This window comes from Panthera leo, chromosome F2, assembly GCF_018350215.1.
Source record: "Panthera leo isolate Ple1 chromosome F2, P.leo_Ple1_pat1.1, whole genome shotgun sequence".
Lineage (NCBI taxonomy): Eukaryota > Metazoa > Chordata > Mammalia > Carnivora > Felidae > Panthera > Panthera leo.
In genome coordinates, this window is record NC_056695.1 from 78658137 (window position 1) to 78682912 (window position 24776).

At 54.7% G+C, this 24776-nt stretch overlaps 1 protein-coding gene across 5 annotated transcripts in view; it reads right to left on the reverse strand.

The window, feature by feature from the left end:
• The window catches only part of COL22A1 (collagen type XXII alpha 1 chain), a 259317-nt gene that overhangs the window by 217903 nt on the left and 16638 nt on the right, over nt 1-24776 (reverse strand). For all 5 annotated transcript variants that reach the window (XM_042923636.1, XM_042923634.1, XM_042923635.1 and 2 more), the window contains exons 2-3: nt 20365-20503; nt 16951-17517 (exon numbers count right to left, since the gene is read on the reverse strand). In XM_042923636.1, the coding sequence (XP_042779570.1) occupies nt 16951-17517; nt 20365-20458 (661 nt within the window). In that variant the 5' untranslated portion in view covers nt 20459-20503. The remainder of the gene's footprint in view (nt 1-16950; nt 17518-20364; nt 20504-24776) is intronic.

The window sequence follows — 24776 nt, forward strand, 5'->3', positions numbered from 1 at the left end:
CAGAAAGGGCAAAAGTCCGTGCCCTCCTGAAGCCCACCATCCAGCAGATTTCACTTAAGTCTGTCCACAGCCTTCCGGTGGGTTGGCCTCTCCCAGTTTGCAGCTGGCACTGGGGCTCACTCACAGAGGCTCCCCGGTCCGTCTAAGTCACCTTGCGGTGAGTGGCAGAGACAAGAGGCAGACCTGGGCCTGGTTGAAATGCACACCCCGTGCAATCTGCCCAGCGCACCCCAAAGTCTGGCAGGGGAAGACGCACAAGGCGAGGAAAGGTCAGCGGCTGAGCTGGGCTGCCAGGGGAAATGGAGAGACTTCTAGAACCAGTATTCTTACAGCACATCGCCAGCAGCCAGAACTGAGGATCAGGAAAGGGCCTACAGGATGACCCTACCGTCCAGGACTCTGGTCTTACAGGGAGGAATCTGACGCCAACAAATGCCCCCCGGTGCCACCCCACCCGAACCTCCCTCCACCACGCCTGGTGCATGGCCACAGCCCCCCTCCCACCCCCCCACCCCTCAAAGGTCCTTTGAGGCCAAACCCAGGAAACACCAGCAGCCGGGCAGTGTGTTCTACGGGAAAGCTGGTCCTGAGGATGACGGCATCCGGCTTCTAACGCGGAACTTTTCTCCCCAAAGCTTTGCCTTCTGACTTTGATGCAAAACCTCTGACCCAAATTCGCTGCCTGGGGGCAATTTTGTCCGTCCCACCCGAGCGAACACCTCCTTACGCTTCCTCGTGGCTGTCTCTGTACTGTTGGCTCCTTTGCAGGGAGTGAGTGGCTGCCTTAGTGCACGGCACCCTCTGTCTTTACAGCCTCCGAGGCTAGTTTTCTCGATTCCAGAAATGGGTCCACGCTCTGGACGCCCACCCTTCAGGGTCCCCAGGGGGATTCGTGAGCAAGTACAGGAAGCAGCCAGCTCAGCACTCAGCCACCACCGTCTCCACCAAGCGGCGATCTGCCTTTCCCTCCTGCCCATTCTCACCGTGCGACCTGGTTCTGGGGGGACCGTCACCCATGCCCAGTCTGCCGACAGTCACCCACAACTCTGGGCTTCCACGAGACCCGAGGAGGAGAAGCACCCCAAGGGCTGCCTTACAAGGTGCAGATCCTACATGACAGGCTGCTGTACAGACCACAGGTAAGTCAACAGAGCCTCCTCCTTCCCTCCAGGGATTCTGAGCAGACAGAAACATAAACACAAAGGAGCAGAAAGATGCAAACGTATCACATAAATCCAGGGGGGTTCTCACAAGATATTTCACTCTGCCCCAAGGAGAGGAGACAAGAGTCCCTGTAGGAAAGGGGAGGCGGTAAGAGACAGGGCGTGAAGAAGGCCCGGGTTCTGGCACCAGAGTTGACCCTAAGTCACTCCATGGCTGGGACATAGCACCTCCCCATGTGGTCCCGGGAAAGCACAGGGCAGGCGGAATGAGCCCCAAATGCCTCCCCACAGGGACATTCTGTGGTTCTCAGCAGAGATGGGCAAACAAGATAAGGTGCGATTTCTTTTTCTCTAGTTACGGCCACATTCCCTCCATTAGCATGCGGCCTGGGATCAGACCCATCTGTGTCCAGGCTCAGGGTCATGTCCCCACAATCAGAGCACCAGTGACCCGGGCAATCCCCAGGGAAGGGCAGGGTATCCTGGTTCAGTCCTCTACCTTGCCAGGCACCGAACGCCTTATGGGAGCAGACGGCAAGGCCAGGACCCATTCACTGGGCCCTGGGGGCAGAAGGGAACCTGGCGGGCCCAGCTGCTCATTTGCTTCTGGCCTCTCCCCCAAGCACTGGTGGAGGTGGGTTCTGAGAATGGCCACTGGCTTCATTCCTGCGGCGGGGGGAGAGCTTTGGTGAGGCTGGTGGGAAATCACAGCCAGATGTCCAGGAGGAACCGCTGGGCAGCCTTTCCACCTCCCCCTGGACTAATGCAGCTGGCCAAGGCAGAGCTGTAACTAGAGATGAGCTGAGGCCGGAGGACACGGCGGGGCCCCTGCCCACATGCCCTCCTTCCGTCCAGGGCACCCCCTGGGGCTGCACGTCCCATCACAGACTGCCGCCGCCCCTAGGGGTCTGCAGCCGGAGGGGCCAGCCTGGGGTGGCATGTGGAGGGGTCACCTGCCTCTGTGCTCCTCCACAGCTGTGGTTCTCCCCCGCCCACAGCCCGGGCTCTGCTGCACCTGCCGCCCCACACCTGGAGAACGAAGCTGACGGGGCTTCAGGGGCTGCCATTCCTTCTCCGCGTAGCTGACCACGAACCAGCTGCCCAGTCCCTCCAGCCTCTGGCTTCTCACGAGACCATTACTATGTGCTGGGCTCACCGTTCAACTCTCTACCCACACTTCCTCGTTTCCAGCCCATCCCTCCACCCACCCACTCCCGCCCCTAAACCCTCTTCTTGGGGAACACCGCCCCATATGCCCATCTATGCCAATTTCCTTTAGCATAATGCCCTCAAGGCCCATCCACGTTGTTGCAAATGTAGGATTTCCTCGGTTTCTTATACTCCATTGTACGTCTACACTACCACCTTCTACCCCTCCATCCACACGTGGATGCGGACAGTCACGTTGTCTCCACGTCTTGGCTTCTGTAAATAATGGTGCAACGAACATGAGGGTGCAGGTATCCTTTCCAGGAGGCAATTTCCCTTCCTTTGGATACATTTCCAGAGCTGGGATTGGCGGATCATAGGGTAGTTCTGTTTGTAATGTTCTGAGGAACACTGTTTTCCAAGTGTCTGCACCAATTCACATTCCCACCGACAGCACACAAAGGTTCCCTTTCTCCTCCTCCTCACCAGCACGTGTTATTTCGAATCTTTTCAACAGCCCTTCTGACAAGTGTGAGGTGCTCTCTCACTGTGGTTTCCCTCATATTTTTTACATGCTAACGTTTCAATGTGTTGTTTTTTTCCCCCTGAGATAGAAGTTCTGTGTGAACAGGGCTGTGCCTGTCACGTGAAGCCCCACACCCCCATCACCTGCAGCCAGTTTCCAGCTCCCGGGAAGCGCTTAATCAAGACTTCCAGAACTGATGGATAAAATGCTGTAGCAAAACGATCGGATGGGTTTCTCATTCCTATGTTTCAGATGAGTAACTGAGCCAGACAGCTCACGTGACTTCCTCAAGGGCATATGGGCAACAGAGAGCACCTGCTGTGTGCCAGGCGGCTCCCCTCTGGGCCAGGCAGCACCTACTGTGTGCCAGGCGGCTCCCCTCTGGGCCAGGCAGCGCCTACTGTGTGCCAGGCGGCTCCCCTCTGGGCCAGGCAACACCTACTGTGTGCCAGGCGGCTCCCCTCTGGGCCAGGCAGCGCCTACTGTGTGCCAGGCGGCTCCCCTCTGGGCCAGGCAGCACCTACTGTGTGCCAGGCGGCTCCCCTCTGTGCCAGGCAGCACCTACTGTGTACCAGGCGGCTCCCCCTGGGCCAGGCAGCACCTACTGTGTGCCAGGCGGCTCCCCCTGGGCCAGGCAGCACCTACTGTGTGCCAGGCGGCTCCCCTCTGGGCCAGGCAGCACCTACTGTGTACCAGGCGGCTCCCCCTGGGCCAGGCAGCACCTACTGTGTGCCAGGCAGCTCCCCTCTGGGCCAGGCAGCACCTACTGTGTGCCAGACGGCTCCCCCTGGGCCAGGCAGCACCTACTGTGTGCCAGGCGGCTCCCCTCTGGGCCAGGCAGCACCTACTGTGTGCCAGGCGGCTCCCCTCTGGGCCAGGCAACACCTACTGTGTGCCAGGCGGCTCCCCTCTGGGCCAGGCAACGCCTACTGTGTGCCAGGCGGCTCCCCTCTGGGCCAGGCAGCGCCTACTGTGTGCCAGGCAGCACCCCTCTGGGCCAGGCAGCACCTACTGTGTGCCAGGCGGCTCCCCTCTGTGCCAGGCAGCACCTACTGTGTACCAGGCGGCTCCCCCTGGGCCAGGCAGCACCTACTGTGTACCAGGCGGCTCCCCCTGGGCCAGGCAGCACCTACTGTGTGCCAGGCGGCTCCCCCTGGGCCAGGCAGCACCTACTGTGTGCCAGCCAGCTCCCCTCTGGGCCAGGCGCTACTCCAAGCATCCTCTGTAGTTCGGTGTATTGAATCTTCACGGGAGCAGCTGTCTTATGATGGACAAGCCAAGTGCAAAGATTACACGACGAGTAACAAGATGATAAATAGCAAACACAGGACTTCAACGCTGAGCTTCCAGAAGGGGGGCAGGGAGGGAAGGAGGGAGAGAAAGAGAGAAAATTCTCTCTAGCCTAGAATTTTAATAGGCCCTCACTGCAGGGTTACTGGCTCCCTCTTTCTTTTTTCTTTTTTCCTCAATATTTATTTTATTTTTTTCCCTCAATTTTTTTTTTTAATTTTTTCTCAACGTTTTTTATTTATTTTTGGGACAGAGAGAAACACAGCATGAACGGGGGAGGGGCAGAGAGAGAGGGAGACACAGAATCGGAAACAGGCTCCAGGCTCCGAGCCATCAGCCCAGAGCCCGACGCGGGGCTCGAACTCACGGACCGCGAGATCGTGACCTGGCTGAAGTCGGACGCTCAACCGACTGCGCCACCCAGGCGCCCCTATTTTTTTCCCTCAATTTTTAAAAACTGCAGTGTAGTTGGGGCGCCTGTATGTCTCAGTCGGTTAAGCTTCTGAGTCTTGATTTCAGCTCAGGTCATGACCTCACAGTTCATGGGTTCGAGCCCTGAGTCAGGCTCTGTGCTGACAGCATGGAGCCTGCTTGCGATTCTCTCTCTCCCCCCTCTCTCAAAATAAATAAATAAACTTAGAAAAACTGCAGTATAGTTGACATACAGTATCACATCAGTTTCAAGCGTACAACATGGTGATTTGATATTTTTATACATCGCGACATGACCCCGCTATAAACGTAGTTACCACCTGCTCACATAGTTATTACAACAATATGGACTATTTTCCCTATGCTGTACTTTTCATCCCCATCACTTATTTACCTTATAACTAGAAGTTGAAACCTCTTCATCCGCCTCCACCGATCCCATTCCCCCCACCCCCTCCAGCAACCACCTGTCCGTTCTCTCCCCCACCTGTTCAAGCTCCTAGACCAGGGAGCCGAAGAAGCCCAGGGGGACCCCGCTCACTCCCACCCTCCTGTTCACCATCTTCCATTGTATATGTTACCTCTGTTGACAACAAATTACTTTATCCAAAAAAAATCTGGTTTTAGGTGCTTGAGGCCCTTTGTGGCGTCGAATCCACAAATGCCTGGTGGACCACAGTGCCTTAGACTCCCCTGGGCCAGGCCCAGTTGCCCACCTAGTGACAACAGAATGTGCCGCACAGGCTGATCACCTGTGTGATGTCAGGATAATCTGTTGCTGAGCCAGAGTTCCCAGTCAGACGTTCCCAGTCACCCCTTCTAGAATGTGCACCAAGGTGTCGCTCTCATGCAAAGCAAGGAAGAGGGTGAGAAGCTGGCCTGCACGGGTCCAGCCGGCCAGGGCCCCTCTCCCTCCTGATCCCAGCACAGGGACCTGGGCCTGATGTGAAACCATGAAGACTTCTGTGGCCCATTTTACCTCCAGATTCCAGTGAGCAGAGAATTGCGTCAACGGGTGATTTTCACCTCCAATGACTAAATTTCTGCATCGAGGACACCAGGCGAGGAGGGTAGGAATGTGGGAATGGGCCCCAGGAGCTGGCTGCGTTCTCTGCCTCCTGTATGTTTACTCGCTAGTCTTGTGGCTTCTCTGCACGCTGGCTGATGCCCCTCTGAACCAGGGAACCTGGGGGCAGTGAGGACCAGCTCTACACTCACTCAGGCCATACACTCGACAGACATTCACAGAATCTCCGCAATGTGCCTACGTGGGAGAGTTCTGCATGCTGGTTTCCAGATGAGGAAACTGAGGTTAAGTCCTCTGCCCAATCCACACAGCTGGCAAACAGCAGAGTAGCATGCGTATGCGTGTGCCCTGTGTCTTAGTGTATGTGTGTGTCTGTGTGGGAGTGGGGGATAGGTGGGTGAACTCAAAGAAACCAGAGCCTATAATTAAAAGGACAAAGACAGACACGTTTTACAGCAAAACAAGTCACCTAGAACCTGCTTTACCAGCAGATTTCCTTCCACTTTCCAGTTAAATGTGAACTTGTATCAGAAACATTGCAATTACTCAGCCAACTCTTCTTGGAAAGCCCCTAGACGCTGTGTAACCCCCGGGTCCCACTTGCTCTCTGACAACTATGAAGTTCAGCTAGGACGAGGCCAGCTGCAGGATGTGAGAGGCTCTCAAAATTGTACTTTCTCCACGTATTTAATTATACGGATGCATATTCCTATGCAGACATATAGAGAGAGGCTGTGCGTATGCATATTTACATTTCGCAAGTAGTACTAATTTAGTTGTGGCCACTAGATTGTACCCCTGTATCAACTCTAAACTAAAACCACCGTGTGAAACACGTAGTCTAACCTCTGTGAGCTTCGAAAGCGCCTGGCATGACATGACCCCAGTAAATGAGATGGTCCTGCCCATGTGGGTGCTTACGTGGGACGGCACCAGGGACAAGGGGTGCTGTGGCTGGCACGAGGCCCTGCGGCAAGTCAGTGCCATGGGGAGGACACTGACTGGCATCTGACCCAGGGTCCTGTCCAGTCCAGTTGGGATGTGAATCGTTGTCTGAGGCCAGGGAAGGTAGGAGGCTTTCTTAAGGATCTTGGGTGACCCCTAAAAATGACAAACAGAGCAGGGATCCATAACGCAGCTACACACATGGGGGTAAGCACGACCGTTGACTGTGCTAGAGGAGAGGGAGCCTCTAAGGGGAATCCCACTCACCCCATTCAACACCCAAGGAGGAAACTGAGGCCTCCATAAAATATCCTACTCAGGGTCACAGAAGACTTAGTGACAGTGACTTCAGATTCCCAGCCATCGTTTCAGAACACACTGTCAGAGGTCAGCAAACTTCTTCTTCTGTAAAGGGCCAGAGTGCAAATAGCCTTTGTGGGTCATGCGCTCTCTGTCACAACTGATCAGCTCGAGGTTGGGGTGTGAACACAGCCACAGACAATATGTGAACAGGCTGGCAAGCCATATTCCAGCAAAACTTAATTTGAAAAACTGGTGCCTGGGCAGATTTGCTCTGCGGGCTGTAGTCTTGCCTTCCTGAACGGGCCGGTGTCCATTACAGAGCTCAGGATCCATGAACTTCTAGATTCTGCTAGATTCCCTTCCTGTGACAGGGGGCTCAGATCCTGCCATGTCACCTTTGGGCACTTTGATGTTTGGCAAGTTCTATTTCATACAGGCTTTGCATAAAAATCGTGCAATAACACCATGATAATAAGAACCACAGTCAATGAGCTGCCAGATTGGTAAATATCATCTCAATTTTACAGACGAGGAAATCAAGTGTCTGAGAGGTGATGCCCTTGCTGAGGGGTCCCCAGCTGGCAGGTGGCAGAGCTGGGATTCCACTCCAGTTCCCCTGCCTCAGATCAGGGTCTTGATGCAGAAACTATGAGTCCCCTGCATACAAGCTCCAAAGGGGGCCTTTTAAGTGCATATTCCCCCTGCTCTAGGGAGTAGGTGGTACTATTACCATTTCCATTTAACAGGGAAAACTAAAGCTTAAGAAAGTAATCTGTCCAAACAGAAACCTGGACTTAACCCAGGCTTTTAGATCTGAGTCCCATCTGCTAAACGAGAAGACTATAAAGTCACATCTCCTGAGGGACAGAAGGCAGGATCCGAACCCAGGCCTTCCCTGAATTCTCGTCCTGGACTCCTGCCCTCCACCCGAAACGATGCTTTCTCACAGGGGCCATATTGCCTCCCAGGGGCAAACACTGCTCAAGGGAGGGGGTGAGCAAGTCAAAGAGATCCATGGCTTGGGCCCACCCAAGTTCAAGCAGCATAAACAGACTGTATTCAATCTCAGAGAAGGAGGCAATTGGGAGGAAAATGCAACATTTATACAGAGTCGTTTAGGGGACATAACAACAAAAAAAAAGAAAGCTTGAGAAACACCTCCCTAGGTGAAAGGTAATCACCGTTCCAGAAAATAGTATATGTACACGTGCACATATACATAGATAAAAATTTGTGTATGTGTTATATGTAAGTTATACATGTACACACAAATTTCACATGTACACACATACACATACATGTATATGTGCACACACGTGTTTCCACACATGTACATATACACATGCATGCACATTTATGTACACATATGTATGTGCATGTGTGTACACATGTGTGTATACTTGCATGTATGTGTGCACATGCATGTCTGCATGTAAGTGCATATACATGCATATGTATATTTGTGCATGTATACATGTGTGTATATACATGTATGTGTGGATGCATTTGTATATGTATATGTGCACACGCACATATACATATGCATATGAATGTGTGTGTGTGTGTGCGCGCGCGCACATGTGTGTATACATGTGTGCATATATGTGAGTGCATATGTGTGCATATATGTGTATGTATATACTTATGTGCATTTACATGTGCATATACTTGTATGTGTGTACACACATGTATTTGTATGTGCATATATCTAATTGTGTGCACACATGTATGTGCATGTGTGTGCACACACGTGTGCATATGTGTGTGCATGTGTGTATGTGGGTGTATCTGTGTGTGCGTGTGTGTGTATAGCAAAAGCAAAGTGCATAGCATGTGCTCAGGGCCACCACTGTGCCCAGTGCTTCCCATGTCCAATCCATGAGACCCCCATGACACTCCACAGCGTAGGAATGGTACCAGCATCTCTCTGTATGGCCGGAACGAGGCTGGAAAGACGCTAGGTACCTGGCCTGACTTTTCAGAGGGCGGGGAGGCAGAGCTGGGCGTGACGAGCACCAGCTCCAGCGAAGCGGAACTGCCCTGCCTGAGCACACTCTTGGAGGAACCGCCTGCGGGCACACACATGCAGGCACATGCGGAGTCCAGCACGAGGGAGACAGCACTACACTATCGTGAGAAGCCAGGACCCAGAAATAACGTGAGTGGTGGTCCGTCCAGAGGGTGGGGGGTGTGACAGCACACGCTCCCCCCTTCCCCAGCACAGTGGGACACACTCCCTGGCCCTAAGGGGCTACGGGCAGAATGTCCAGTTTTGACACATGGGCCTTGGTTTCAGGAAGAAACAGCAGTCAGGCAGGGGCACACACTGAACAGCTCCCAGGGACCCTTTCCAGGCACGGGCCTGGCTGGGCACAGCTGGGGACACTCGCCTTCCCGGAAGTGTGCAAATTAAAAATAACTGAAGGCTGGCTTCAGTTTTCCATCATTTCCCATAATTTTCTTATGAAATGTCCCAGCACATCATCAGAATTAGGCAGTCCGATTACAATTTCTAGGGAGTGACCCTGATCACAAGTTTTCCCAGGAGAAACTCCCCATGACCCGTAGGTAAAGGGCGGGCCCGGCCGGAATTGCTTCTTGAGGCTGATGTGGTCCCAAGGGCCAAGCCACAGACATCCACGTGGCGGCTCCAATCCCACAGCTGATGCTGCCACAGATTCCTCTCCGGCCTTCAGATCCATCCAGAGGACGAGCTGGGTCTTGCGGCCACACACGTTCCCAGATGCCCGTGTGTGTGTTGGGGGAGGGGGATATACGTCTGTGTGTATATGTGTGTATGTGTGTTCTGTGTTTGTGTTGTATGCGGTGCGTGTATAGACGTGTATATGGTGTTTGTGTTGTGGACGTGTGATGTGTGTGCATGTGTGTGTGTTGGGGAAGGAGAATATATGCCTGTGTGTGTGTGTGTGTGTGTGTGTGTGTGTGTGGTGTTTGTGCTGTATGTGGTGTGTGTATAGATGTGCACATGTCTGTGTGGTTCTGTGTTGTGGACACGTGATGTGCGTGTGCATGTGTGTTGTGTGTGTTGTGTGTGGTGTGTGTATAGGGTTTGCGTGTGCAAGTGTGTGTGTGTGGTGTGTGTCCTCGTGGTACCACCAGTCTCCGGGCAGGCAGAGGGATGTGGTGATGGAGGCAGGAGTGTGGTCAGAAGGAACTGGTCACTGGGGTCAATGCCACCAGCAGGCTGTGCCTTCTTTGAGGACTATAACACTCAGGTCCAGAGGGAGACGAGGCCCAAAGAAATTCAGGCTGGATGTGTGACCCAGGCATGCCAACGGCTGACCCAAAGCCCTTTTCTTGGGCATTACTACCGGTCATCAAGGGGACAGAGTATTCCTGGCTCTACTTCTGGCCAAGGGAAGACTCGTGGCTGGACGCCTTCTACTGCACACACGTGGAAATGTTAAGCTGGGAAACAAAGCCTCAACTTCCACCTCCTGAAGTGGGGGGTAACAACCCCCCCCCCCTCCAGCACGCAGACTGCACGCCTACCTACCCCAGCTGCCTCTGCCTGGAGCTCTGGGCATGGACTGATCCTTGCCATCCCAAGCTCAACTCAAGTCTTCTCTTCTCAAGGGGACTTCCTCTAGGCATGTCACTCTACATGCAGGATCACAGGTGTCTTATTCAAGGAGGAACCCTGCGCCTCAGAAGAATGTCTGTGAGATAACGGGGGATCCATTACAATGTGTCGGGAAAAAAATAACCCAATACTGTAGAGTCCTTAAAACATCCACAGTTGTCAGGTGGTGTCTTTAAAGGTCCATCCAGTCCGTTCCTAACTATGTAAATAAGTTGTGTTGTTTACTGAAAACGCACCACAAAAAGAAAAAAGGATAAAACAAATTATCAAGTGAACCTAATAACTCACTTACAAGGCGATGTCCTGTTGATGAGCACAGTACAGAGCAAGGTGAGCCTTCGATGGCCACAGTGCCCACAGCGGGGCTAACCTGTGCCCCATCATGACAAAGGAGTGCGTAAGGAGACACTCACCCTGCACACAGGGAGCCAGGCTCGGGGGGACGGAACGAAAGCAGGGGCACCCACTGATTAAATGTAGAGCTGGGGTACAGACGCCAACATTTTTCCAGTGAGAGTCACAGGGGAACAATAAAATTAATCTCCCTGCCACACAAAACAAGTCAGTCTCCCTCTCTCTCCCCGCCTCTCCCCTCCCACCATATTGGTAAGTATAATATCCAGGAGTCTGGACTCTCATTGGAACAGCAACACAGCTAAGCACAAACACACCAACAAGAGACAGAGACAGGGTGACCACGTGTCCTATGACAATGCACCACAGAAACATGGGAAACCCACACTGGGGTCTCAGCCTGGGAGCTAAGAGACAGGACCCAGGAAAGAGGCTCCTGCTCATGGGAGAGGGGAGAGAGGACCACCACCGAGTGTCCCCGAAATAGAAGGAGGAGGAGGGTCCAGCTGTGGCCAGCTGGCATTCCACAGGCTCACTCACGCCACCCGATAAGCTATATAAAGGTTGTTTTGTGGCCACGACAGAGCCCGGGGTGGAGAAAGCTCTTAATTACAGCCAGTGCTCTGGGGTTGGGCCCCGTCCGCAGCCTCCGCCCCACACACTGCAGGAAGCCAGGCTGAGACTGAGTCCCCTGGGAACCCGGTCAGGCCGCAGAGGCAGGAGCGGATGCCACGACACGGAGGCACCTCCCTGCATGAGCCCAAGGCCGGGGGGACAGTGAGCCACATACTGTTAGCTTTACTCGTTTGCTCAGCAAACAGCCCCTGGTCCCCATGTGAGCCAGGCCTGCAGCAGGAACCAGCACCGTTCAGCATCAGAAATCCAAAGGATCACAGAGGGGCGGCCTGGCAGGCCTGACTCAGGGCGGTGGACACAGTCACCTCTCCCTGTGACCCCCTGGCGAGCCATGCAGGCCCCCTGTGCCTCAGTGCTGCCCACAGCATAGGGAGAGCCAGGAGATCTGTGTTGGGAATTTGGGGAGACATGAATGACATGGCGATTTAAAGATGCTCCCTAAACACCACAACTTCCTGGAAAGGACTCGGGACCTGGGTCAGACAGAACTGGGGGTAAACTCCCAGATCTCCTCCTTGCCTGCCGGGCCACCCTGGGGAGTGACTCTGACCCAGTCATCACGGACACTCAGGGGCAGTCACAGTGCAAGCCAGCAATGGGTGTGTGTGGCACACGTGAACTCTGACGGTGGATGTGAGCACAGGGTTAAGTCGTAAATACATTGGAACAAATAAATTAGCAGCGCGAAGTATCCTATTTGCAGCCGTGACCTAGGTGGCAGGATAGCAGGCTGGAATTCGAATGCAGCTCTTAGCAGAGTGTTGAACAAAGGCATCTCGAGATCCTGAGAAAAACAGGTCAGGTCCATAGGTGGCCAGGGACACTTGGGACAGAGAAGCTTCTGCAACCACCACCCCAGAGATGTTCTGTCCGTCTCAGGTCCCCTCCTGTTCCCACACTGCCCCCTCCTCGGCTCACCTGGTCCCTCTCAGCTGGGCTTCCAGACCAGACCAGCCACGGCTCACAGACCCCAACCTGTGCTGCCTTAGGGCTGCAGACACTGGCCCCTCAACCCCTGTACACGACCTAAGGTTCATCTTCCCCTCTGAAGGGCAGCCCCAGGGAGCCTGCCGTCCCTCAGAGCCACCCTGCCTCCCATCTGTGGCCAAGCTGGAGGGAAAATGGGTTCTGGATGCAGTTGGACCTCAGTCCATCAACAGCAGCAACAGCAGCGTCTGGAACTCAGGGAACAGCAGACACCCTGGCTCCATTCGTTCACCTCTGGTGGCGTTGGGTTTGTCCCAGTCGACGAAGCCGGGTGGCATCGTTGGCATGATTTAGCCCATCCCAGCCAGCCCGCCTTTTCCAGACCTTCATCAGCCTTCAAAATCTAACCGTTTGTCTCTGCTTGCCAAAATACGGGTGAGTTCAATATTTCAGTTCTTTTTGGGAATGATGTCGGGTTTGCCAAATATTCTTATTCTTTGCATTTGGAAGAGGGTAGTACTCCTAACATGCAGATCACAACAGCAAACACAGAACTAACTGCCAGTCTCCACCCTTAGGTCTAGGCGGCTCCTTTCACTTCCCGGGCTCTGTTCCGGGCACTCGGAAACCACAAGGAACAGAGTTTGCCCCCGTCAAGCTTATTCTTGTGTGTGAAGACAGACCCCGGGCAGATAAACTACCAGACACATGAAACTGCACGTGGTAACAGTGTCCACACTCCATCGTGTAATTAGCCGCCACTTTCCTGCCGTCTCAAGGAGACAAAAGGTCCCCAAGGACAAAAAAGAATATCCGATCCATCACCGCATCCTGGCCCTTGGCATGGCCCCCAAAGGAGGAATCACTCAGTGTGTGGTTGCTGAATGAATGAATGAATAGGTCGGATCCAACTGAATGATCACTACACCAAAAACCCCACGTCGTTAGTCTGCGAATTTCCAGATCATCAGTGCAAAGCCCCTATTCAGAACAGCTCCTATTTGAGTTCCGAAGTCACCCAAAGGCATCTCCTCTGTGCCCAGGGACTTCTGGTCATTTGGATTTTGTGATGCTCCTGGATTTAATCTTACTCGATGCGGTTCAGTATCTTACTGTTAGCTATCTTATTTTATTTTGCTTTGTTTCTAACTGAAGCAATTGTAAGGGGATTTTGTTTCATTCATCACCAGAATAGACCAGGCCCTAGTCAGCTTACATCTGTATTTACAAAAGCAGATTCCCTCCAGACAGCTGAGCATAACTTAAATCTTCCGTCTGTTCAGGCATTTGGAGGACCCCGGCCACTGTGAGTTTTCTGAGCGTTGTCATGGGGAATACGTGGTGTCCCCGGCTGGCCAGCATCAGTGTCCATTTCTCTTGGTTACAGGGCCCCTGTTTCCCTGCATGGGTCACACATCCTCCCTTGAGGGGGGTGGGGATGGAAACTAGGACAGGGTCATGTAGTTTAGGCCCCAGTCAGCCTCCTTCCACTCTGGAGCTACAGTTTTGGTCTGGGGAGAGTCTCAGGCCCACACTTCTCTGTCAGACCAAATCCAGGCACGCTGGGCCCCAGTCTTGTCTGTCCTGGGGCTGGAGTCTCACATGGCCCTAAGATTCTCCACAGGTAGCCCCATGTGCCCCCCCACACACCTGTTCTCCCCTCCTTCGCTACTATGTCGCCATCACCTGGGCCCCTTGTTGGCTGCCGTCAGACAGGCTCAGGCCAGGGGAGGAGGGGAGACGAGGGGAGGGACAGAGGGCGGGTGGGGGCTTCCTTCCTGCTCCCTCTAGGCCATAGCTGAGGCAGCAGGTGCCTTCCCTGAGGGGACTTCGGCTCCTGTCACACGGCCTCCTCCCCCCACGGGGGTCTGGACACACCTCCGCCCTTGCCATCAGCCAGCTCCCCTCGCTGCCCATTCTCAGGGCCTCAGTATCCCTCACCGACCCCACCCCTCTTCAGTGAGCCATCCGTGCCAGGACCCAGATACAAAAGGCTGCCAAGGACGGGGTTAGACCAAGAAAGAACCTAGAAACGGCAGGAGTTGAGCGAGGCCTGGTCTCATCACTCAAGCCCGCCTGACCTCTGGCCTTTCTGTCGTGTGTGAGGTCAATCTGCTTTATTCCCCAAGCCCGTTAGAGCGGGGTCCTCTACTGCCTGTGAGCGGAACGCTGTTCTCGACTCAGAACCGAGGTCAGCGATGGCGCAACCTGAGTCCCGGGGCCTGGTGGGGGGCGGCCAGTGCATGGAGGCTGAAGCCCCGGGTTCCATCCCCAGCCCTGCTTTAACTGGGGAGCACAGCTCAGTGACTTGGCCTCTCTGGGGCTGTCCTCACCATTCCCAGAACCAACCCCCAGGCATGGAAGTTCTTCAGAATCTACACTCTGCTTGGCCCAACTCTAGAACCAGTCTGGACCGAGGCTGGCAGGAAGACACAATGCCAGTGGGCAGGGTCTAGAGGAGCACCCATGAGCCACCACGTGGGACTGAGCCACCACGTGGGACTCTCACCACGTGAGAGTCAGGCTGGGCCTGACTCTCGTCAGCTCAGAGGTCAGTCCTGAGCCCTGGCCCTACCACACTGCCTCTCCTGCCTCCCTGCTCTTTCCCATCCTGGCTGGATCTCTCCGTCTGGCTCCTGCTACAGGCCTAGCAGCTGCCCCTTCCGGGAGCCTAGCAGGCTGCATGCTGTGAAAAGATCGCCATGATGTGCGTGGTTGCAGTGCGGGTCAAGGGAAAGTCCACGGCCAACGCCTTCTACACTACTGCATAGGTTTCCTTCACTTGGCACTCAGGGCATCAATCTCCTCATCTGTGGAATGGGTGTAGTCCTCGTGCTCCATGTATCCCCAGCACCGTTTGTCCCTGAATTTCTCCAGCAGTCCTATAAAGGGTCTCCTATCTGACTGTGTCACACCCCTGCACAAAACCCTTCCACAACTCATCTGAGCACACAAGGCCCTCCTTTACTGAGAGTCGGACAATCATACAAAACCACCAACCCTAGTTCCCTCCTTTACCACGGCAATACAGGTCCATGATTGTTCACAGACTGCGTCATGCCACCCCTCAATCCCTCATCCTACAGCTCAGGCATGTCCTGCTAAATGGTCTAAGCGTCACCTCCTCCAGGAAGTCCTCCCTCATTCTCAGGGTCATCACCGAGCGCAAACACGGTAGGACCCCCTGAGACTCTGTGGCACGTTTATTAAGGTCACCCCCACTGTATTAAATCCCTTTTTATGCGTCTTTTTGGCCATCTAGACTATGAACACTCCAAGGGCAGGGGCTTTGTCTTCTCTTTGTCTACAGGCCCAGAACTCAGCACAAGGCCCCACACACACTAGATCTCCAACGCGTATCTACGAATAAGTGAGTGGAGATTAAGTAGGTTGGGGCCAACAGAGGAAAGAGTCACAGAAAGGTAAAGGGCCCGAGGGCGTTCTGTTTCAGACACAGCTTAGCTGTTTTCTCACAGGGCTGCAGGCCAGGCCCCTTCCCGGGAGCAGACCCTCATGGCTCTCCCAAGTCATGGCCAGCTGCTCCCTCCGCTGGCCCCAACCCCAAGGCTTCCCTGTCCCCGACAAGGGGTGATGTTCTCAGTCCCTGGAAGTAGTCAGCAAAACTGACAGTCCCAGAGGCTGGGACTCTGCTCCCAGCCCCTACCTGCTGGTCTTGGAGGCTGGGGGAGAGGGGAGGTGGGTACCAAACACTGGTCATGACCCAGGAAGGACAAGTATCACCCCAATGCAGCAGGCAGAACAGAAGCTGGACACAGGCCAGTGCACGGAAAACCCACTTCTCCCTTCCTGTCCTTTGGGGGAGGCTGTCCTGAGAATGATCCAACAAGGATGTTGGAGGTCAGCCTTCAGGGTCAGATCCCTGCCTGCTGCCCAACCTCCCCATCCCCCATCCCCAGCCACAGTCAACAGATTCCAGACAACCTCGGGTTATCTCAGGGCACCAGGTCAACAGCACTTGGCCTCTGAGATAAGCAGTGCCCAACCATGTAAGTGGCTGGCTGGGGGTCACAGAAACCTGCCTTGTGCCCATTTTCTTGGCCCACCTCTCAAGGCAATCCCTGGGGAGAGGAGAGGGCCCCATATATTTCACCTGCCATGTGCCTTAGGGAGGGCTTTGTGTGTAGGGCTCTGACCTCAACGGCCATGGAGGTAGCAGATATGTTCCCACCACAGAAATACAGATCCCACTGCTTTGCATTTAAGGATCTCTAAGTCTCTCAGGGTGGGCGGGACTGAGGACCCAGCCCCATTTTAATTTCCATCCAGCCTGAGACCTGGAGGCGGAGCCTGGGGAGGAGCCAGGGTGTGGGCCCCGCCTCCAGCGCCGAACTGGTTTTCCCTGGTCACTGAGCCCTGGCAGGTGGACTGTGGCCTGCGCCTGCCATCAGCCCCTGCCCCGACACGCGCCCCTGCCTCCGCCGCCAGCCCCTGTCCACTGCTCCTGCTATCGGCCCCTACCCCGTCCCCTGCCGCCAGCCCCTGTCCCCTGCTCCTGCCCCCTGCCCTCCACCCCTCCCCGCTGAGCAGTTCAGCAACCCCCCCCCCCCGCCCCGCGCGCCCCGCACCCACTCACTTTCGCACAGGCGGCGTCTCAGCTTGCCGCGGATCTTGTCGATGGCGTTGAAGTCGGACACGTGGAAGACGTGTGCGGACTTGGGCTCCGAGGCGATCTCCTCCAGCTCCTCCTTGAGCGCCGCCCCGACGCCCACGGCGAAGATGCGGATGCCCGCGCGGTGGGCGGCGGCCGCGGCGTCCATCACGAGGTCCTGGCTGCGGCCGTCGGTCAGGAGGATGGCCACCTGCTTGAAGGCGCGGTCCCCGGGGCGGCCGCCGGCCTGCGGCGAGAAGCTGTGGCGCGTGATGAAGCGCAGCGCGTCGCCCGTGTTGGTGTTGCCGCCGTGGTAGGCCAGGTGCCGCGCCGCCGCCTTGACCTCCTCCCGCGAGCCAAAGAGGCCCAGCTCGAAGGCCGTGGCCGGCCGGTCGCTGTAGCGCACCACGCCCACGCGGGTGCGCTCGGGCCCCACCTCGAAGGTGTCCACCAGGTTGGCCACCCACTGCCGCACCTTCTCAAAGTCCTCCTTGCCCACGCTGGAGGAGGTGTCCAAGAGGAAGACCAGGTCGTAGTGCACGGTCTTGCAGCCTGCAGGGGGAGAGGAAGGGCGCCCTGGCCCAAATGCACTGGGAAAGGTCATGCCCTCAGGCCTGGAGGGGTTGGGGCGGGGGGGGCGCGCACTCCTGGGGGCCCTGGTCTGGCTGCCTTAAAGCTGCAAAACCTCGGTTCCTTAACTTCTCATGGTGATGAGCGTCCCCAAGTTTGCTGTGAGGTTCAGCTGCCAACATGTGACCCCTTGCATAAAAGGGGTCAACGTTCAGGGAACACCATTGTACCGATTTCCTAAATAGTTTTGGTTTCGGTTACACGGGGACTGCCTTGTTTGTTTGTTTGTTTAAACCTACTACAAATAATGCATGATTTCAGAAAACGCAATCAAAAATGTTTTCAGTGCTTATGTTTCCAGCTACGGAGAGTCAGCACTGCCAACCCGCAGCGTGTACACCTGTTGGTTTGTGTCTCTGCATAGTTCCTAGTGCACGTGGGACTTTACTGGACACACTGATACGTGGCTGTTTTCCGCACCTCCTGCGATGTGCTAGAAACCCATCTCCAGGGTGATGCGGCCGGTTTCCACGGCTGCAGGGATTCCACTGCACAGGTGCACGTAATTTATTTAGCCAGCACTCTCGTTCGATGTTTAAACAGTTCACAGCATGCCAGCATTACAGACCACGTAAAATATACCGCACTCAGGGGCACCTGGGGGGCTTAGTCGGTTGAGCCTCCGACTTCGGCTCAGATCATGATCTCGTGGTTCGTGGGTCTGAGCCCCACGTCAGGCTCTGTGCTGACAGCTCAGAGCCTGGAGCCTGTTTCAGATTCTGTGTCTCCCTCTCTCTCTGCCCCTCCCCCCCCCTTGCGTTCTCTCTCCCTCTCTCTCTCTCCAAAGTAAATAAACATTAAAAAATTTTTTTAGAATTTCAAAAAACAGAAAAACAAGAACTCTGCATGTATTACACACACACACACACACACACACACACACACACACACAAAGATACTTCCTTATCCCTATTCCCACCTAAGCCAGGGCCACTGTTGAATTTTCCACATCTACCTTTTAAGCCCATGCTGCATTGTGCTGCCTGGAGCAGAGGTAAATCCCCCCACCTTCACCGGCTGGCTCCCTAACAGGATTAGAGCTTCTGGAGTGCTTGCCCAGATGTGTGGACTCAAGAGATAATTCCCGGGGAGTTTTTCTCCTTGACACAAAAGGTCATCCTTTTGTCTTTGGGACAATAGTGTTCTAGCCCGGGCAGGGTAATTGCTGCCGTGGACCAAGCAGGACCCAGCCTGTGGGCTGAAATCCTTGAGCACATTTATTTTAAGGGTGCAGAAGGTTTCTTGTTCCTGAGGTCTCACCCAGGGGCCCTTTGGAGCTCTGAGTACATTCTCTCGGGGGGCGGGGGGGGAACAGGTCAGGGAAGGGACTGCATCATGTGCATGTGAGAATTAAGTGTGTGTCTCAGGAAGGGCCCTGTCCCCGGAACCGGTGCCCTCAGCTCTGCCACAGGTAAGGGCCGTGTGTGTAAGCCCTGCAGGTAACCGCCCCCCTCTGGCCTGATGTGTTTGACACTACAAAATGAGGGCTTGGGAGAGATGGTTGCTGCCCCCCGAAACGCCCCGCACTTCTGTTTTAATAATCCCGTGTCACCGTGCTCTCAGGACCGTCTCAGTGGACACAAAGCCCCACACTCCTCCCATGAAGACCGGGACGTCCATGGTCATTGCTGTCTTCCCAGCTAGCTGAGCTGGGCAGAGAAATACATGAGGAGACTTGGGGAAAACAACACCGAAACACAGGCCCTGGGGTTTTTGTTTGTGTGTGTTTCCTTTGCAGGCTCAGAAACCTGGCGTGGCTCAGGCGGGCACCTGCCTGTGTTCCCGCTCCTCCCCTGCTGGGGGCTTCAGGCCTGTCTGTGCCTCAGTTCCTCATCTGCAAAATGGAGCTGTGTTTTAGAACCCGGTGACCTCCCTGCTCGAGGACCCCAGAGAGCAGGCTCTGTGCTCGGCGCCCTGATACCGACCGGCTCGTGTTCCTGACCCCTCCTTCATGCCTCCACGCCGATGGCACCCTCCCCAGGAGGCCCTCAGGCACGTGGACCAACCACTGCCACAACTCACCCCTCCTGCCCCCGGCTGCCTCTTCCGCAGTGAACTTCCCACTCCCCTCTCCCCCGTCTCCTCCAGAGTCTCGTTGCCCTTGCGGTCCTGGCCGCCTCTTCTGGCTGGACCCCAGTGTGTCCATGTCCCCCGGAGTGTGTCCCCAAGTCCCTCCCAGAGCAGGACAACGCGACACCGTCCTACCCCTGCCCTCCGTCCCCAAGGCCCTGCAGGTTCTCTGCACACCCCACGGCCCACTCGGGACATGTGGTCAGAGCTCATTCTTCTCCCACACCCTCCCCCACACTCAGTCACCCACATGCTCTCACACACTTGCACACACACTCACACACTCACCCACATGCTCACACACTCACATGCACCTAGACTCACACCCACACGTTTGCACACTCAACCCACCCTCACACACGTGCTCACACACTCAGGCTCACACAAACACACGCTCAGGTTATTTCACACACTTTCGTACACACAAACGCACCTCAGACTCTTGCACATGCACACTCATTTGCACACGCTCATTTAGACACAAACTCACACCCGCACAACCACATTCGGCCAGACCCTTGCACACTCATCCACACTCACTCTCACGCGTGCACATGTACTCACATTCACAACCTTCACACAAACACACTGCCTCAGCCTCTTGCACACTCATTCACTCTCTCGCACCCCCACCCCCACGCACGGGCATGCACAGCAGCTGCTCGGTGCCCGGTCTGGCACATTCTATGGTGTCCCCACCTGCCCTCTGGGCCCGACAGCCGCCGTCCCCGCTCCACAGCAACAGCAGCCACAGGAGGCAGGCCACGGCTCTCCCGCGCGTGGGAACATGCATCTCTCGGCCAGGAGGAGGCGGCACCAGGCTCTACGGGAACATACCCTGTGTGGACAAGACAACACCTTTAGAGAAGGGCCCCGGCCCGTGTGGGAGGGAGACTCCGCGCCCCCGCCGACCTCTCTCTCAGCCAACGGCGTGGCCCTCGCGCGAGCGAGCCCAGGACGGCTGCCCCACGGGGGTCACCCAACCCTCCCTGCTTCCGGCCACCAGCAGACACGCACTGAGGACCTGCCGTCCCCGCGGGACCGTGCCTGGGCACCGGCACCACATTCTGATCGCAACCTCCACGTCAGGACGTGGAACAGGCAGTTTTATTTGCCTGATATGTTACCGGAGGACATCTTTGTACCTAAGCCTCTGCCCACATGTAATTATTTCCTTAGGGCCCTCCGTGAGATATCTTGAAAGGACCCTGACAGCAATGACCAAGCTTCTCTCTGGAGAGGCTGTACCGGCTCCCGCCAAGCGGGGGCATATGACGGAGCCCCTCACCACATCCCTGGTGGCACGGACGTTACCATTCCCTCAGTCGTTGCCAACTCAGTAGGAGAGACCTTGTTTGGGTTTTTATTTTTCTTCTTTCAATGCATTTCTTTGCTCTATGACATTTACTAGCTAAGTGTATTTCTCCTGCGTACCTTATTTTCATGTGGATATCCGCTCCCAAAAGTATTTGTCACCATTTAAGCCATGAGACAGGAAAGGGAAAACAGCTAATAGGATTCTGAGCTACTTATCAGTTGCCCTCCTGTGCCAGGTGCTGAGGGTGGGCAGGTAAAGGACTCTGAACCACCCTCCCCAAGGGCAATGACACCTGGGAGACAGGTGACACGTGGGCCAGGGCAAGACAGGATAAGAAACACCAGCACAGGGACGTTCAGGGGGTGACAGGAGCACCGGCAGGGTATCACATGGTTATTTCAGGGGTAGGCCAGGACTCCTGGATGAGTGACACCCAAGCCAATTTTGGAAAACAGAGTAGGACTCCATCAGACAAGAGGCAGTTGATGATTTCAGGCAGAGGGAACAGCATGTGCAAAGTCCCAGAGGAGAGAGAAGACAGGGCACATGGAGACGTCCCTGGCCACATGGACAGGTATGTGGGCCCTTCTCAGGACAGGTACCTGAATTCCCATGCTGGCCCCTGCCACCCTCAGGGCAAACTGCCCTCGTCTTACCAGGGCACTAAAGGCCACCTCGCAAGTGCACAGGGTATACAACAGCCCAAATGACAATACCCCAAAAGCATGATACTCAGGAGGTGGCCACGGGAGCAAGAAGAAAGACATTTTCCCAAAATCGTATATGAAGGGGCAGAGGCCAAGGGTCAGGACCTGAGGGTCCAGGGGAAGAAGAGACACAGAGTCAGGGCAAGTCCCACGGGTGGCCCACCCTTCTCATCCTTCAAAGCTATATGAACGCACGGACTCGTCCTTGTTCTTCCTGTTGCCCAGAACCTAGAATAGTTCCCAGCACACAGTGGACATTTGACAAATAAATATTAGATTCAGTAGTGAGCCATGTGGTCACGTCATCTCATCATCTCGGGTGGCCAGGAGCCATTCATTTGAAGAACACGGACATTTCAAAAAACCATGAAAGTAACTGAATGGCTGCCATTGATTATCTGCCGTGTGCCAGGTACTTTCTGATTGTTGAGCGAACTCCTGTGACCCTTCAAGGCAGGTATCATCGTCCCCATGTGCCAAAGGAGGGGACTGAGATGGAGAAGATACCAGTCTGTCCCCAGGTCACCAGAGGATGGACCGGGACTGGAACCCCAGCACCTTCTGGGCACTGAGCCCACTCTCTTTCCATGACCTCTGTGGATACATAAAATCCAAATATCACCACCAATTACTGAGCCATCACTTTTTAAAATGAAATAAGTAAGAATGTAGACAGAGGAGATAAATTGGTAACAGCCATAGTGTCCAGTGTTTTTCCAGGGCTCAAGAAATTTGATAATTTCCCTCATTGTGGAAACCAGGCTTCTTCCTCCAAGTCATAGTCTCCAAGTTTCTAGAGGAATCTTGACTTCCCAAATACACACACAAATAAAGAGAAAACAACAGGCCAATGTCTCTTATGAACAAGATGCAAACGTACTTAATGGAAGACTAGAAAACTGAACTCAGTAGCACACTGAAAGGGTTATACACTGCCACCACGTGGGATTCAGCTCAGGAATGCAAGGCTGGTTCAACACGCACATGCCAACCCGTGTGATACACTCGCCAGGAGAGCAAAGGACACACAGTGTCCCAACCAATACAGAAACACCTGACAACATCTAACTGCCTTTCACGATAAACACACTCAACACTCTAAGACAATAGGGAACCTTCTTCAGCATGATGAAGGCCACATACGAAACCCAGATAATAACACACCCTACCCCACAGCGGGTTGTTGCGAGGGACTGTCGTAGGAACTGAATAATAAAACTGCATGCAAAGCCCTTAGCCTGATGCCTGATGCCTCGACCGCTCTCAAGTCCACATGGCTGACATGAGCCAGAGCTGGGGCTTCAACCCAGCCCAGACCTTGAGGCCACCCGCCAAACAGGGTCCCTGCAGCTGGGCCGAGCCTGGCACCGGTTGAGAGCCTCAGAGCTGTCCACACGGTGCCTCTCCATCCTTACAATGACTGCAAGGGGCGGGTGTCGACATCCCCCTTTACAAGCTGAGGCTGGGAACAGGGGACATATCCCGGGCACACCCCACTGCCAAAGAGCAGGTGTGTGTGTATGTGCGTGTGTGTGTGTGTGTGTGTGCGTGTGTGCACGCGTGTGCACACGTGTGTGTGAAAGGCCACCCAAGGCACTCAGAGACAATCACCCCTTGTCTGTAAGCTCCCCGGTGGGGTGGGGGGCATGTGTCCCCACCGTCCGTCTCAAAGGCCGGCTATTTTGCCCCATGTGGGGCCCAGTGAGTACTGGTTGGGCTGAGAATCCCCAGTCTGGGTGTTTCCCTCTCGAGAAAGGGCCGGGGAGAGCCTGCTGACTGTGTGCCCTGGAAGTGCGATGCCTTTGCCAACACCCTCCCTGAGGTCTCGGCAAACTCGCAAGCCGCACTGCTCCCCCACCTCCCAGCGATGAACCTGGCAGGTGCCCATGGCCCAGACAACTTCGCTAGATGCACACGGCCAGTCATGACAGCTGGATTGGCCTCAGGCCGGAAGGACACCGAACATGCCCTCTCCTGCTGGAACCGTAACAAGTACCACACCAGGTGAGGGCCTCACAGGTTAAGAGCCTAGAGTATCCAAACAGCAGGTATCAGGAGCTTCCGTGTGCTGTGTGAGAAACAGCACCCAGGGCTTAGCCACCTGCCTGTGACTCCACCACTCAGGGCCGGGATGCGGTCCCAGGGCAATCTGACCAGAGGCCAGGCTCCTAATGGCTTGGGTGGAGCTGGAGAAACCTGGCTGGAGAAACACTTAACTACTTAAGTAAAGACACAGCGTGGGCAAACAAGCAAAGGATACAGTCAATGAAACCAAATTCTGATCACCCAGCTTACAGGAAAGAAAAGAAGGACAGGGCGTCCGGGCGGCTCAGTCGGTTGAGCACCCGACTTTAGGTCATGATCTTGTGGTCAGTGAGTTCAAGCCCTGAATCAGGCTCTGTGCTGACTGCTCAGAGCCTGGAGCCTGCTTCGGATTCTGCATCTCCCTCTATCTCTGCCCCTCCCCTGCTCACACTCTGTCTCTCAAAAATGAACAAACGTTTTTAAAAAATTGAAAAAAAAAAAAAAAAAAGAAGAGAAGGACATAAAGGGCAAAAGCAGGGAAGAAAGCTGATAATAACCAGAGGGAAGAGAATTTGGGTAAATCAGTCTACTAACTGATTTTCAAATGCTGACCCAGCCTTAGATACCTGATAAAGCCCACTTGGCTAGAGTGTATACCTCTTCTTGTCTATATGTTCGTATTCGATCGGCTAATATTTTGTTAGGGCCTTTTGCATCTATGTTCATGAGAGATATTGGTCTGTCTTTTTCTTTTCTTGGAATATCTTTGCCTGGTTTTGGGACTGCAGTGATATTGGCTTCAGGGGGTGAGCTAGGAAATGTTCCCTATGCTTCTTTCCTCTGGAAGAGATTGCAGAGGACATGATGGCCTTCTGCCCAGGAATACCTGGAATGTTCATGGCAAAATACCCCGAGGCGGGCAGATTCTGGTATGGAGTCCCGGCTTTCCTCCTTAGCCATATGAATGACCATTTTATCCTCATAAAATGGGGGCGATCTCTACATCAGCGGGGTGCTGTGAGGGTTCCGCAAAATGCTTTCTGGGAAGGTGCCAGCACAGA